The following is a 15,384-nucleotide window of genomic DNA, read 5'->3' as shown; positions in this document are numbered from 1 at the left end:
TGGTGGTGGAGGCAGATACGATAGTGGGGTTTAAAAGACGTGAGGATGGAACCCGGGTCTCTGTGCGCTGTGAGGCAGCAACTCTACCGCTGCGCCACCGTGCCGCCCTGAGATGTAAGATGAGCTTATCTAAGATGTATCGCAGTGCTTATGCTTAGTGATGCTTGCACTGAACTGCGTACAACAATGAACTTCACGGTACCTCGGTACATGTGACAAAGCGCCGTACCAGTTTAGTTTAGTCCAGTTCATTGTCATGTGTACCGAGGTACAGTGAAAAGCTTTTGTTGCGCGCTAACCAGTCAGCGGGAAGACAATACATGATTACAATCGGGCCGTTCACAGTGGACAGACACACGATAAGGGAATAACGTTCAGTGCAAGGTAAAGCCAGCAAAGTCCGATCAAGGATAGTCCGAGGGTCTCCAATGAGGTGGATGGTAGTTCAGCACCGCTCTCTGGTTGTGGTGGGATGGTTCAGTTGCCTGATAACAGCCGGGAAGGAACTGCCCCTGAATCTGGAGGTGTGCGTTTTCACACTTCTGTACCTCTTGCCCCGATGGGAGAGGGGAGAAGAGGGAGTGACCGGGGTGAGACTGGTCCTTGATGATGCTGCTGGCCTTGCCGAGGCAGGGCGAGGTGTACATGGAGTCGGTGGAAGGGAGGTTGGTTTGTGTGTGATGGTCTGGGCTGCGTCCACAATTCGCTGCAATTTCTTGGAGAGCCGTGATAGAAGCGCCACAGACCGGTGGAGAGGGATGAGTAAGGAGTGGGATTATTCCCGCGGGAACCATCTGACGAACAGGCCCGACAGGCAAGGAGAATTGCCAAGTGAAATTAGATGAGCATTCTTCTTGCGATTTATCAGCAGCTCATTGCGCTCCGTTGCCGCGGCAACCGCCGGCTCCACTGCTCCCCCGACAAGCGCCTCTCCCTCGCTGCCCCGAGGCTGCCTCGCTCCCAATCTCCCTCGTCTCCTCACCTCCGCCCGACCTACCCGCCGTCTGCCTTTCCCAGCCTGACCCCCTTCTCCGGCCCAGCCTCCCCGCACAGACGGACGATAAGGGGAAGGTAGGCGAGGCGCGGCGAGGCACGCACGGTGGCTCGGCGGTGGAGCCGCTGCCTCACGGCGCCGGAGACCCGGCTTCCATCCCGACCATGGGTGCTGTCTGTACGGAGTTTGCACGTTCTCCCCGTGGGTTTTCTCCGGTTTCTTCCCACCCCCAAAGACGTGCGGGTTTGTGGGTTAATTGGCTTCTGTAAAGTGGAAACTGCGTGTAGGATAGTACTAGTGTAGGCGGGGACCGCTGGTCGGCATGGACTAGGTGGGCAGAAGGGCCTGTATCCTCGCTGAATCTCTAAACTAAACTAAAAAGGATCTCTAGGTATCGCAGGACAGGGAGGGATGATGACTTCACTTACTATATCTTTCATCTTTAATTAAAGCTGAGGCCAGGCAGACAGAAGCTTATTCATTGATTGCTGAGTAAATAGAGATGTTCGAGATATTCCCACCGCCAGTAAATCAACCTCTGCAAAATCAGCTCGAGCGGTCGGCGCGGTGGCGCAGCGGTAGAGTTGCTGCCTCACAGCGCCGGAGACCCGGGTTCCATCACGACCACGGGTGCTGTCTGTACGTTCTCCCCCGTGACCTGCGTGGGTTTTCTCCGAGATCTTCCGTTTCCTCCCACACTCCAAAGACTTGCGGGTTTGTGGGTTAATTGGCTTGGCGTATTTGTAAATCCCCCCCTCGTGTGTGTGTGGGATAGTGTTAGTGCGCGGGGATCGCTGGTCGGCGCGGACTCAATGGGCCGAAGGGCCTGTTTCCCGCGCTGTGTCTCTAAACTAAACTAAGGAAGAGGGAGCAGACGGCAAGTGAAAGGTCATAGTTTATTTTAGTTTAGAGATACAGCGCAGAAACAGGCCCTTCGGCCCATCAAGTCCGCGGCGACCAGCGATCCCCGCGCACCGACACTATCCTACACACACTATTTTTACATTGACACCAAGACAATTAACCTACAAACCTGCACGTCTTTGGAGTGCGGGAGGAAACCGAAGATCTTGGAGAAAACCCACGCAGGTCACGGGGAGAACGTACAAACTCCGTACAGTCGGGATCGAACCCGGGTCACTGGCCACACAAGGTGCAGGGAACTTACCACAGAAGGAGATAATATGACTGCTGTCCTCGTGAACGAACTTCCTGGTGACTGCCTCCTCCATTATCTGCTTCACCTGCAGAGACAGCAAAGAGGCAGCGTCAACGTCGATTCCACAAAAATAATTCCAAAGCAAGACTCGGCAGACGACGGGACTGGGAGGCTCAACGGACCGCGGAAACTCGGGAACCAACCCGGGGGACCCAAAGGCCCGGCGGACCGCAGGTCCGGGCAACCCACCCGGGGGACCCAAAGGCTTGACGTACCGCGGAACAAGGAACCCATGCGGGCGACCCAATGGCTCGACGGATCACAGGACCGGGAACCCACCCGTGGGACCCAAAGGCTTGACGGACCGCGGGACCAGGAACCCAGCTGGGGGACCCGTAGGCCTCGGCGGACCACGGGACCAGGAACCCACCTGGGGGAACCAAAGGCTTGACGTACCACGGGACCAGGGACCCACCTGGGGGAACCAAAGGCTCGGCAGACCGCGGCTACTCGGGAACCCAGCTGGGGGACCCAATGGCTTGACGGACCGCGGGACCAGGACCCCAGCTGGGGGACCCGTAGGCTCGACGGACCGCGGCACCGGAAGCAACCCGGGGGGGACCCAAATTCACGGACGGCGGGGCTGGGAGGGAGCCGCTGGAGGCTTCAGACGGGAGGAGCAAGGGCCGGTTGGAGTGTGAACCCGGGGAATGCCTCCAGCTGCAAGCTTCACGGCCGCCTGCAGGAGGCGCCCCTCCCCGGGACACAACGATGGCTGTCGTGCTGCCCTAAGTAAGAAACGCATCACTTTGTTTGGGACAAATGGCTCTTGACTCCTTCCCTCTCCCCCCTCTCTCTCTCCCTCTCCCCCCCCCCCTCCTCTCCCCCCTTCCACCCCCCCTTCCCACCCCCGCCCCCTCCCCCCTCTCCTCTGCTCCCCATCTCCCCCTCTCCCCCCCTCCCCTCCCCTCCCGCTCTCTCTCTCTCCCTCCATCCCCCGCTCTCTCTGTCTCGGATGCCATGCGTTCAAGCGGAGTGCAGTCATCGATCAGGGCCCCGTGCCAACAGATAGACCGTCCCGACATCAACTCCGAAGCCATTTCTCCGCGGCCACCCGGCGACTGGCAGCAGCTGAGCTCAATCAAACATCCCCAATTACACTCATTATGTCAACGAGCAGCATCCGTCTCTGGGCTGGATGCCGACTGGATGAAAGCCATCTGGATGAGCCCCATCCATTCATCCCAACTCAGCATCCAGCCGTCTTTGCTTTGAGTTTTAGAGACACAGCGCGGAAACAGGCCCTTCGGCCCACCTTGCCCGAGCCCACCAGCGATCCCCGCACACTAACACTACCCTACCTACACACACACACACACACAGCACACACACACACACACTAGGGACAATTTATAATTATACCAAGCCAATTAACCTACAAACCTGCACGTTTTTGGAGTGTGGGGGGGGGGTGGGTGGGTGGGACTGGAGCGCCCGGAGAAAACCCACGCAGGTCACGGGGAGAAGGTAAAAACTCCGTACAGACAGCGCCCGTGGTCGGGATCGAACCCGGGTCTCTGGCGCCGTGAGGCGGCAACTCTACTGCTGCGCAGCCCCCAAAACGCCTTTGATTCCTTCCGCCTGTCATCTTATTCTGTCCTCCGGTGAGGTTTAAACCATTCGGCTTTTCTCTCTGGCACGTGAAAAGATAAATAAATGCTTTTTTTCCGTGGGTTTCACAAGAACTCTCGCTATCTGTGGAAACCGCCTCCATATTCATTGTCACGGTTCCCAGACTAACGACTTCCCCATTCATTCCCACATTCACAGGCTAATTATCAGCTAATTGCACATTTATTCAGAGCTTCGATACTAAAATAAACTTGAGAGATTCAGTTGAATCTCCGAAACTCTGTAAAATTCACGTGGAGTCACAGCGGCAGAGCGATACAGCGTGGAAACAGGCCCTTCGGCCCAACTTGCCCTCGCCAACCAACATGTCCCATCTGCACAAGTCCCATCTGCACAAGTCCCACCTGCCTGCGTTTGGCCCATATCCCCCCAAACCAGTCTAACTATCTTTTAAACGTTGTGATATTACCTGGCCTCAACTACCTCCTCTGGCAGCTCGTTCCATACACCCACCACCCTCTGCCTATAAACCTTGCCCCTCAGTTTCCTGTTAAACCTTTCCACCCCTCACCTTTAACCCATGTCTTCTGTTTAATGGAATCGAGGGATACGGGGAGAATGCAGGAACGGGGTACTGATTTTGGATGATCAGCCGTGACCATATTGAATGGCGGTGCTGGCTCGAAGGGCCGAATGGCCTACTCCTGCCCCTATTTTCTACGGTTCTAATCGAAGGTAGACACAAAATGATGGAGTCACTCAGCAGTCAGGCAGCATCTCTGGAGAGAAGGAATGGGTGACGTTTCGGGTCGAGACCCTTCTTCGTTTCTATTCACGTTATTCCCTTTGTCACGTATCTTGTACACTGCAAGCTTGATTGTAACCATGTATTGCTCTTTCCGTTGACTGGACACCATCTTTCCTGTTCGGCCGGTGGGGGGGGGGGGGGGGGAGGGTGGTGACCAAAATGGAACACAAAACTCTGTTGTGGCAGTCAATAGACAAAGGAGTAGGCCATTCGGCCCTTCGAGCCAGCACCGCCATTCAATGTGATCATGGCTGATCATTCTCAATCAGTACCCCGTTCCTGCCTTCTCCCCATACCCCCTGACTCCGCTATCCTTAAGAGCTCTATCTAGCTCTCTCTTGAATGCATTCAGAGAATTGGCCTCCACTGCCTTCTGAGGCAGAGAATTCCACAGATTTACAACTCTCTGACTGAACAAGTTTTTCCTCATCTCAGTTCTAAATGGCCTACCCCTTATTCTTAAACTGTGGCCCCTTGTTCTGGACTCCCCCAACATTGGGAACATGTTTCCTGCCTCTAACGTGTCCAACCCCTAAATAATCTTATACGTTTCGATAAGATCCCCTCTCATCCTTCTAAATTCCAGTGTATACAAGCCTAGTCGTTCCAGTCTTTCAACATACGACAGTCCCGCCATTCCGGGAATTAACCTGGTAAACCTACGCTGCACGCCCTCAATAGCGAGAATATCCTTCCTCAAATTTGGAGTCCAAAACTGCACACAGTACTCCAGGTGCAGTCTCACTAGGACCAGTCTAAAGCTACCAGGCAACGGAACGAGGCAGGATGGAGCTCTCAGGTAAAAACCCTACTGGTCCGGGCACCTTAATCTTCAAGAGCCGCCTACAATGACCCTCGTTAAATGCCTCATGTAGTCGGCATCCACTGCCCTTTAATCATCAACTGGAATGGCACGGCACGGTAGCGCAGCGGTAGAGTTGCTGCTTTACAGCGAATGCAGCGCCGGAGACTCAGGTTCGATCCTGACTACGGGTGCTGCACTGTAAGGAGTTTGTACGTTCTCCCCGTGAACTGCGTGGGTTTTCTCCGAGATCTTCGGTTTCCTCCCACACTCCAAAGACGTACAGGTTTGTAGGTTAATTGGCTGGGTAAATGTAAAAATTGTCCCTAGTGGGTGTAGGATAGTGTTAGTGTGCGGGGATCGCTGGGCGGCACGGACTTGGTGGGCCGAAAAGGCCTGTTTCCGGCTGTATATATATGATATGATATGATATGATAGTTGCTGCCTTCCAGCGCTTGCAGCACCAGAGACCCGGGTTCGATCCTCACCACGGATCAACACGCCTGACCCAAACACGCATAAAACACGTCCAAGATGGCGCCCAACCCAGCGGACTACCTGCGTGCTCGCCACAGAAGCAGGTCTACAATCACGCATTCCAACCGCTCCATGCTCTTACATCCCTCCCGTATCATGCACCTGCACACTGCGGACGGCTCGAGTGTAATCGCGTGTTGTCTTTCCGCTGACTGGACGTGCAGGCAACAAAAGCCTTTCACTGTACCTCGCTCGGTACACGTGACAATAAACTAACAAGCGGTAGAGTTGCCGCCTCACAGCACCAGAGACCCGGGTTCAATCCCGACTACGGGCGCTGTCTGTACGGAGTTTGTACGCTCTCCCCGTGACCTGCGTGGGTTTTCTCCGGGTGCACCGGTTTCCTCCCACACTCCGAAGATGAACAGGTTTGTCAGGTTAATTGGCTTGGTAAAATTATAAATTGTCCCCAGTGCGCGGGGGACCGCTGGGCGGCGCGGACTTGGAGGGCCGAAGGGCCTGTTTCCGCGCTGTGTCTCTGAACTAAACGAAACAATTAAAGCAAAGATTCTCCTTCTGAAGAAAACCTACTGATTTTTTCCACCGCACGCAGAACCGGAGCCCGCTGTAAGCAGAGGAATCGGGAAATGGTTTACAAAACCTAAAGCAAATAACAAGTCGTGACAAACTGTGGATGATTGTGTTGTGAGTGCTTTTGTTTTTTACAGTACTCATGGCTTTTAAATAAATGGCATCTCCAGTATTTTGACTTCTCTGATACAAGGGCCTCCATTATCCCGTCCTTTGGGCCTAATCTCAACTGGTTGCCGTGGCAACACCCAGCAGCCTCTCAACGCCAGAGTCCAGCCGAATGCCTAGACTTCAGAGATGCAGCGCGGAAACACGGCCTTTCGGCCCACCGAGTCCGCGCCAGCCACTAGCACTACCCTACGCACGCCAGGGACAGTTTACCATGTTTCCGCCGAGGCCAATTACCCTACCGGCCTGTACGCTTTTGGAGTGCGGGAGGTCTCCAAATTTGAGGAAGGATATTCTTGCTATTGAGGGCGTGCAGCGTAGGTTTACTGGGTTAATTCCCGGAATGGCGGGACTGTCGTATGTTGAAAGACTGGAGCGACTAGGCTTGTATACACTGGAATTTAGAAGTATGAGAGGGGATCTTATCGAAACGTATAAGATTATTAAGGGGTTGGACACGTTAGAGGCAGGAAACATGTTCCCAATGTTGGGGGAGTCCAGAACCAGGGGCCGCAGTTTAAGAATAAGGGGTAGGCCATTTAGAACGGAGATGAGGAAAAATGTTTTCAGTCAGAGTTGTGAATCTGTGGAATTCTCTGCCTCAGAAGGCAGTGGAGGCCTATTCTCTGAATGCATTCAAGAGAGAGCTAGATAGAGCTCTTAAGGATAGCGGAGTCAGGGGGTATGGGGAGAAGGCAGGAACGGGGTACTGATTGAGAATGATCAGCCATGATCACATTGATTGGCGGTGCTGGCTCGAAGGGCCGAATGGCCTCCTCCTGCACCTATTGTCTATTGTCTATTGAAACCGGAGCATCCGGAGAAAACCCACACAGGTCACGGGGAGAACGTACAGTCAACCTACAGACAGCACCCCCTTAGTCAGGATCGAACCCGGGTCTCTCGCGCCGTGAGGCAAGAACTCCACCGTGCCACAATTATAACGGAGCAAAACCACAGAAGCTGAAGCCTTTCACTGTCTAGAATGTAGTGTTTAGAGATACAGCATGGAAACAGGCCCTTCGGCCCAACAAGCTCACCCAGGTTGACCATCGATCACCTGTTCACACTAGTTCTATGTGATCCCACTTTCTCATCCACTCCCGACACACCAGGGACAATTTACACCGCTCCAAGTAACCTATAAACCCGCACGTCTTTGGAACATGGGAAGAAACCGGAGCACCCAGAGAAAACCCACGCGGTCGCGGGGAGAACGTGTAGACAGAGCCCGAAGAAAGGCCCCGACTCAAAACATCACCTATCCATGTTCTACAGAGACGCTGCCTGACCCGCTGAGTTACTCCAGCACTTTATGAAACGTCACCTATCCATGTTCTCGGCTTGTACTCGCTGGAATTTAGAAGATTGAGGGGGGATCTTATAGAAACTTACAAAATTCTTAAGGGGTTGGACAGGCTAGATGCAGGAAGATTGTTCCCGATGTTGGGGAAGTCCAGAACAAGGGGTCACAGTTTAAGGATAAGGGGGAAGTCTTTTAGGACCGAGATGAGAAAGTCTTTTTTCACACAGAAAGTGGTGAATCTGTGGAATTCTCTGCCACAGAAGGTAGTTGAGGCCAGTTCATTGGCTATATTTAAGAGGGAATTAGATGTGGCCCTTGTGGCTAAAGGGATCAGGGGGTATGGAGAGAAGGCAGGTACGGGATACTGAGTTGGATGATCAGCCATGATCATATTGAATGGCGGTGCAGGCTCGAAGGGCCGAATGGCCTACTCCTGCACCTATTTTCTATGTTTCTATGTTCTCCAGAGATGCTGCCCGACCCGCTGAGTTACTCCAGCACTCTGTGAAACGTCACCTATCCATGTTCTCCAGAGACGCTGCCTGACCCGCCGAGTTACTCCAGCACTTTGTGTCTTTTTTGTAAACCAGCATCTCCGGTTCCATGCGAGGAACCAGGGCATACAACCCTTTTACCCAGTTCCTTCTCACACATGATTATAATAAAGTTATTTCATATTTAGTACCAAGAATATTTGGTAAATTATGCACGGTGGTGGTGGGTGGGTTATTAATGTTTGTATTGCAAATATTATTATTGTCAATAACAGGCCAGAGACCATGGGTACAATCCCGACGTGCAGGTATGTAGGTTAATAGGCTTGGTATCAATGTAAATTGTCCCTAGTGTGTGTAGGATGGCGTTAGTGCGCGGGGACCGCCGACTCGATGGGCCGAACGGCCTGTTTCCGCGCCGCATCACTAAACCAAACTAGATAAGGGGCCACAGTTTAAGAATAAGGGGTAGGCCATTTAGAACTGAGATGAGGAAAAACTTTTTCAGTCAGAGAGTTGTGAATCTGTGGAATTCTCTGCCTCAGAAGGCAGTGGAGGCCAATTCTCTGAATGCACTCAAGAGAGAGCTAGATAGAGCTCTTAAGGATAGCGGAGTCAGGGGGTACGGGGAGAAGGCAGGAACGGGGTAGTGATTGAGAATGATCAGCCGTGATCACATTGAATGGCGGTGCTGGCTCGAAGGGCCGAACGGCCTCCTCCTGCACCTATTGTCTGTTGAAGAGCAACAGGTGGATCGCAGAAGCAGGGAGCTGTCCCCCAGTGGTGGTGCTGAAACGCTCCCTCAATGCATTCAACTCTTTCAAGGTCCAGAGGGTGTTGATGCAAGATGTGAGGGCTGTCTGTGGGGCGGTTCGAGGTGGTGGCAGCGTGCAGGGTGGCCTCACTGTGGTGCAGCGGGTAGAGCTGCTGCCTCACTGAGCCAGGGACCCGGGTTCCATCCAGTCAACGGGTGCTGTCCGGGCGGAGTTTGCACGTTCTCTCCTCGACCCGCGTGGGTTTTCTCCGGGTGCTCCGGTTTCCTCCCACACTCCAAAGACGTGCAGGTTTGCACGTTAACTGGCTTCGGTAAAATTATTTAAATTGTCCCTAGTGTGCAGGATAATACCAATGTACAGGGTGATCGATGGTCGGCAAGGACTGGGTGGGCCGAAGGGCCTGTTTCCGCGCTGCAACTAAACTACCACAACGTTTAAGAGACACTTAGACAGGTACATGGACAGAACAGGTTTGGAGGGATATGGGCCAAGTGCAGGCAGGTGGGACTAGTGTAGCTGGGATATGTTGGCCGGTGTGGGCGAGTTGGGCCGAAGGGCCTGTTTCCATGCTGTATGAGTGTTTTCTCAACTCCCTCCTGAGTGGCTGGGCTGTGATTTTAAGGTCAAGTCTTCTTGCCTTGCACTCTCCCCACTGGAGCAGAGAGGCCAGATTTTTCTCATCATTTCATTGCCAATTCCAACGCAAACATTCAATTAAACGGCTCCGTAACCCTCCACTCTCCAGGGCATCCAGGCCCTGCTCAAATAATCTCCACTCACAACTTACCCTTTGAATCCCTCAAGAGAATGCAAAGGCCTTCAGAACAAATGTGCAGGAAGGAACTGCAGACGCTGGCACATTGCCGCACTGGTGGGTAAGGCAAGGCAGCGCCTTTACCACCTCAGACAGCTGAGGAAATTCAGAGTGTCTCTGAGGATCCTTCAATGCTTCTACTCTGGGGCTGTAGAAAGCATCCTGTCCGGCAACATCTCAATCTGGTTTGGGAACAGCTCTGCCCAGGACAGGAAGGCCCTACAGAGAGTAGTGCGTTCGGCTGAACGCACTATGGGAACTACACTCGCCCCCCTGCAGGACCTATACATCAAGAGGTGCAGATCCAGAGCCAGCAACATTATGGGGGACCCCTACCACCCCAGCAACGGACTGTTCCAGATGCTACGGTCAGGCAAACGCCTCCGCTGTCACGCTGTGAAAACGGAGAGGATGAGACGGAGTTTCTTCCCACAGGCCATCAGGACTGTTAACTATTATAACTCCAGGGACTACATTTTCTTTTCTGTATTAATTTTTAATTTATATGCTGTAATTGTAACTTTATTTTGCATAATCCGCAGGCATTGCCACTTTCATTTGACTGCACATCGTGTATGTGTATGTGACAAATATACTTGACTCGACTTGGTTTACACCGAAGATAAGACACAAAATGCTGGAGTAACTCAGCGGCATGAACATTACTTTCTCTAACTTCAAGTGACCCTTGCTTTCCCTCTCTCTCTCTCTCTCTCTCTCTCTCTCCCCCTCTCTCTCTCTCTCTCTCTATCCCTCCCCCAGGTTAGTTCTGTGACTAGTTTCACTGGCCTCCTGATTCATTTTACCGTTTGTACGCCTTGTCCCCCCCCCTCAGCTGCCAATGATCCACGTGACATTTCCTTGATCATCGTCTGCTTTGATCTGTCGTTTTCTCACCTTACCCTTCCACATCTCTCCAGTTTCCCCCTCCCCCCCCCGACTCTCAGTCTGAAGAAGGGTCTCGACCCAAAACGCCACCCGTCCCTTCTCTCCAGGGATGCTGCCTGTCCCGATGAGTTACTCCAGTGTTTTGTGCCCGCCTTCAGAACAAACGCTGCCAGACAGCAGTGAGAGACACAAAGTGCTGGAGCAACTCAGCGGGTCAGGCAGCATCTCTGGTGAACGTGGATAGGTGACGTTTCGGGTCGGGACCCGTCTTCAGGCAGCAGCGAGGTTTTCTTTGCACAATCCCCCCAAAACCATTTACTTCTCATCAACATCGTCGCCACTAGCATTTGTAAACATTCACAAAGCCGCATCCTCCATCAAATTTGCTTCCATTTGCCTTGCCAGCGAGGCCGTGTCAAATGAATGATTGGGCGCACGACACGGTGGCGCCGCTGGAGGAGCCATTGCCTCACAAACGCCAGAGACCCGGGTTCCATCCCGACCTCCGGTGCTGTCTGCGTGGGGTTTGCAAATCCCCTCCGTGACCTGCGTGGGTTTTCTCCGGGTGCTCCGGTTTACTCCCACACTGCAAAGACGTGCAGGTTTGTAGGTTAATTGGCTTGGTGTAAATGTAAAAATTGTCCCCAGTGGGTGTAGGATAGTGTTAGTGTGCGGGGATCGCTGGTCGGCGCCGACCCGGTGGGCCGAAGGGCCTGTTTCCGTGCTGTATCTCTAGACTAAAGCAGCTGATTGGCTCCCTGATTCGTACCCCACCTCACACTCTTGGGTTGCATCCTCGACCCCCTAAACCCTGAAATCAGACTTATCGAAACGTATAAGATTATTAAGGGGTTGGACACGTTAGAGGCAGGAAACATGTTCCCAATGTTGGGGGAGTCCAGAACCAGGGGCCACACAGTTTGAGAATAAGGGGTAGGCCATTTAGAACGGAGATGAGGAAAAACTTTTTCAGTCAGAGAGTTGTAAATCTGTGGAATTCTCTGCCTCAGAAGGCAGTGGAGGCCAATTCTCTGAATGCATTCAAGAGAGAGCTGGATAGAGCTCTTAAGGATGGCGGAGATGGGGGGTATGGGGAGAAGGCAGGAACGGGGTACTGATTGAGAATGATCAGCCATGATCACATTGAATGGTGGTGCTGGCTCGAAGGGCCGAATGGCCTCCTCCTGCACCCATTGTCTATTGTTTATCCCACGCTCTCCTCCCATGCCCAGACTGAAGATGCATCTGCAGGAAAGGGTTCAGAGAAGATTTACAAAGATGTTGCCAAGACTCAGGGTGAGGTATAAGGAGAGGTTTAGCAGGCTGGGAGTCTCTCTATACTTTGGAACACAGGGGGGTGAAGGGATAATCGCGTAGGGGTGTATAAAATCATGAGCGGTATAGATTGGGTTATTGCAGAGAATCTTTTACCCAGAGCAGGGGAATCGAGAACCAGTGGACATAGGTTTAAGGTGAGAGGGAACCCAAGGCGCAACTGTTTTTTTTGTGGAATTCTCTGCCGCAGAAGGTAGTTGAGGCCAGTTCATTGGCTATATTTAAGAGGGAGTTAGATGTGGCCCTTGTGGCCAAAGGGATCAGGGGGTATGGAGAGAAGGCAGGTACAGGATACTGAGTTGGATGATCAGCCATGATCATATTGAATGGCGGTGCAGGCTCGAAGGGCCGAATGGCCTACTCCTGCACCTATTTTCTATGTTTCTATGTTTTACACAAAGTGTGGTGGGTGTGTGGAACGAGGTGCCAGAGGAGGTAGTTGAGGCTGGGACTATTGCAACGTTTAAGAAACATTAAGACAGGTACATGGATAGGACAGATTTAGAGGGATTTATGGGCCAAATGCAGGCAGGTGGGATTAGATTAAAACACATTTAAAAAATATTAGGACAGGTAAATAGATGATCAAATAATCAGTTTTTAATCAATCGATCAGTTCATAATCAATTAGATGATCAGATAATCAGTTTAGTTTATTGTCATGTGAAAAGCTTTTTGTTCCTTCGCTTTGGATAGGGGGCAGGTTTGGAGGGACATGGGCCAAACGCGGGCAGGTGGGACTAGTGTAGCTGGGGCATGTTGGCCGGTATGAGCAAGTTGGGCCGAAGGGCCTGTTTCCACACTGCATGACTCTTTAATGGCAATAGTTGATGTTGTCCCAATCAAACAATTGAAATTCACCAACAGAATAAGAATTCTGGCCTTTGTGACCTCTTTAAACATCACCCCCCAATGCAAACTCTGCAATATTTTCCATTACCTCAATGAACCCGAAGGCTACACATTAAAAAAATCTCACAAATCCCTGCTGCCCATACACTCTCTGAGCAAATGACAATTGCCTCTGTAAATCTTTTAACTCACACCGCAGAGGAGAGATTAAAAAATAAAAAATAAACACAATTTATTATTTCCAGACAACCCAGCCCCCTCACCATCTTAAAATGCAAACTCGAGACTCTTTGCAAGAACCTGGTGGGATCGATAAGGCTTGCTATTATTCATTTTTAATTTTACAAATATGATCAAACTGAGAATCGATTGACTAGCCACGTATTATTTGTTGTGCCTTGCACTCTACATGTTAAATACACCTACAGATTGTAAATGCACGGGGCAATGTATGAACTGAGTGCAAACAATTATCTCCCAAATTAGTGAGATTAATTTTAAAAAAGGGGGAGGAAACAGTGGTTGGAATGGATGGACGACAGCAACATTTCCTGAAAACACACTCCCTGTCAGTGGGTGACAGTTTTGCAGAGAGAACATCCACGTTTGTAATGGGAGATGCGCTTGCATTTTCAGCTGCAACTCTCCCAACATTTCATTGCAATGTACACAAACCCTTCTTCTTAATTCTCCTTCTTCTTACCTCCTTCTTGACTGTGCGCAACAGCCTCTGACGCATCTCTGCATCTATTGCAACAGGAAAGGAAACAAAATAAAAAAGATGTATTTAAAAAAAATAAGAAGAATAAATGTGCATGCAACAAAATAAAAAGCACGGCGGGCAAATAGGATGCAGATTTTCGGTTAGCGGGATGGGGGGGGGGGGGAGCTGCATTGTTTTGCATTGATGCAAAAGGCGCCTGTGTTTTTTATTTCCCCCCCTTTACTGACTTACCTGCCATGATGTGATGATGTTGATGGTGATCCGGCCACTGTTTGCAAAGGCTGGCTCTTTGCAGAAGCTGCAGCCCCGGATCGCCTGATTGACAGCTGCTGCCCCCCCCCCCCTCCCCTCCCCGTGACGTCAGCGCCTCCGGGCAACGTTCCAGCCGGAGCCTGTGATTGACGGGCGGACTCTGCCAGCCCAGATTTAAAGGCACATCACCCCCTCTCTCTCTCTCTCACTCTCTCTCTCTCTCACACTCTTGCTCACACTGCACCTCAACTAAAACAATGCAGTGCAGTCATTTGTTATTGCAGGCTTTGCACCATCACCTTGCACCCAGCCAGAGTGAAAAGCTTCATTTTGGCATGCACTCCCCCCCCCCCCCCACCACCACCCCAAAAAAAACCAAAGCAGATAATACTATTATAATACTATTATAATCTGAAGAAGGGTCTCGACCCGAAACGTCGCCCATTGCTTCTCTCCCGAGATGCTGCCTGACCTGCTGAGTTACTCCAGCATTTTGCGAATAAATGCCTTCGATTTGTACCAGCATCTGCAATTATTTTCTTATACATATTATAATACATCACAGCAACATCAGAATCAGAATCAGAATAACCTTTATTATCATCCAAAAAAACCAAGTTTTTGGACGAGATTTTGTCACCCACAATCCAACAGTAAGAGCAATAAAAATAAGCAATTAATTACACACACTCACAAACCAACACAAAACCAAAAAAAGGAACATCCATCACAGTGAGTCTCCTCCAGTCACCTCCTTCCTCACTGTGATGGAAGGCCAGAATGTCTTTTCTCTTCCCCTGCCGTCTTCTCCCGCGGTCAGGCTGTTGAAGTTGCCCCGTTCCAGGCCACGCCGGACGGTGAAAGGAACATCACTTCGGCCAGACATGTTCATCCCCCCCGAAGTGAAGAAGCAGCTGATCATTCTGGAGCTGGCAGTGCCCTGGGAAGAGAGTATGGAAGAAGCAAATGAGAGGAAACGCGCAAAGTACCTGGAGCTGGTGGAGATGTGCCGGCACGGAGGCTGGAAGAAGCGCTATGAGCCTGTAGAGGTGGGCTGTAGAGGCTTTGCATGATGCTGGCTCTGCAAAGTCCTCAACCAGCTGGGCATTACGGGGCTGGCAAAGAAGAGGGCCATTCAATCAGCAAGCGAAGCCGCAGAGGAAGCCGCTAGATGGCTTTGGATTAAGAGGGCTGATCCGTGGGCAGTTGCTGCTGGGAGGCAAGTCGGGGCCTGAAAAACCCCGGCTGGGTTGTCTGGGCGAGGGGGTCTGACGTTGTGAGACCCGAAACACCCCATGACCCCAGGTCACAT

The 15,384-nt window shown here is 51.7% G+C and overlaps 1 protein-coding gene across 1 annotated transcript in view; it reads right to left on the bottom strand.

The window, feature by feature from the left end:
- The window catches only part of sgsm1a (small G protein signaling modulator 1a), a 41,812-nt gene extending 27,679 nt beyond the window's left edge, over positions 1-14,133 (bottom strand). Inside the window, exons 1-3 of the mRNA XM_078421083.1 lie at positions 14,052-14,133; positions 13,800-13,843; positions 2,163-2,238 (exon numbers count right to left, since the gene is read on the bottom strand). Of these exons, the coding sequence (XP_078277209.1) occupies positions 2,163-2,238; positions 13,800-13,843; positions 14,052-14,058 (127 nt within the window). The 5' untranslated portion in view covers positions 14,059-14,133. The remainder of the gene's footprint in view (positions 1-2,162; positions 2,239-13,799; positions 13,844-14,051) is intronic.
- Between the last annotated feature and the right edge of the window lie 1,251 nt (positions 14,134-15,384).

This window comes from Rhinoraja longicauda, chromosome 25, assembly GCF_053455715.1.
Source record: "Rhinoraja longicauda isolate Sanriku21f chromosome 25, sRhiLon1.1, whole genome shotgun sequence".
Classification (NCBI taxonomy): Eukaryota; Metazoa; Chordata; class Chondrichthyes; order Rajiformes; family Arhynchobatidae; genus Rhinoraja; species Rhinoraja longicauda.
The sequence above is the reverse complement of the archived record's forward strand: the minus strand, read 5'-3'. Positions and strand labels throughout refer to the sequence as shown.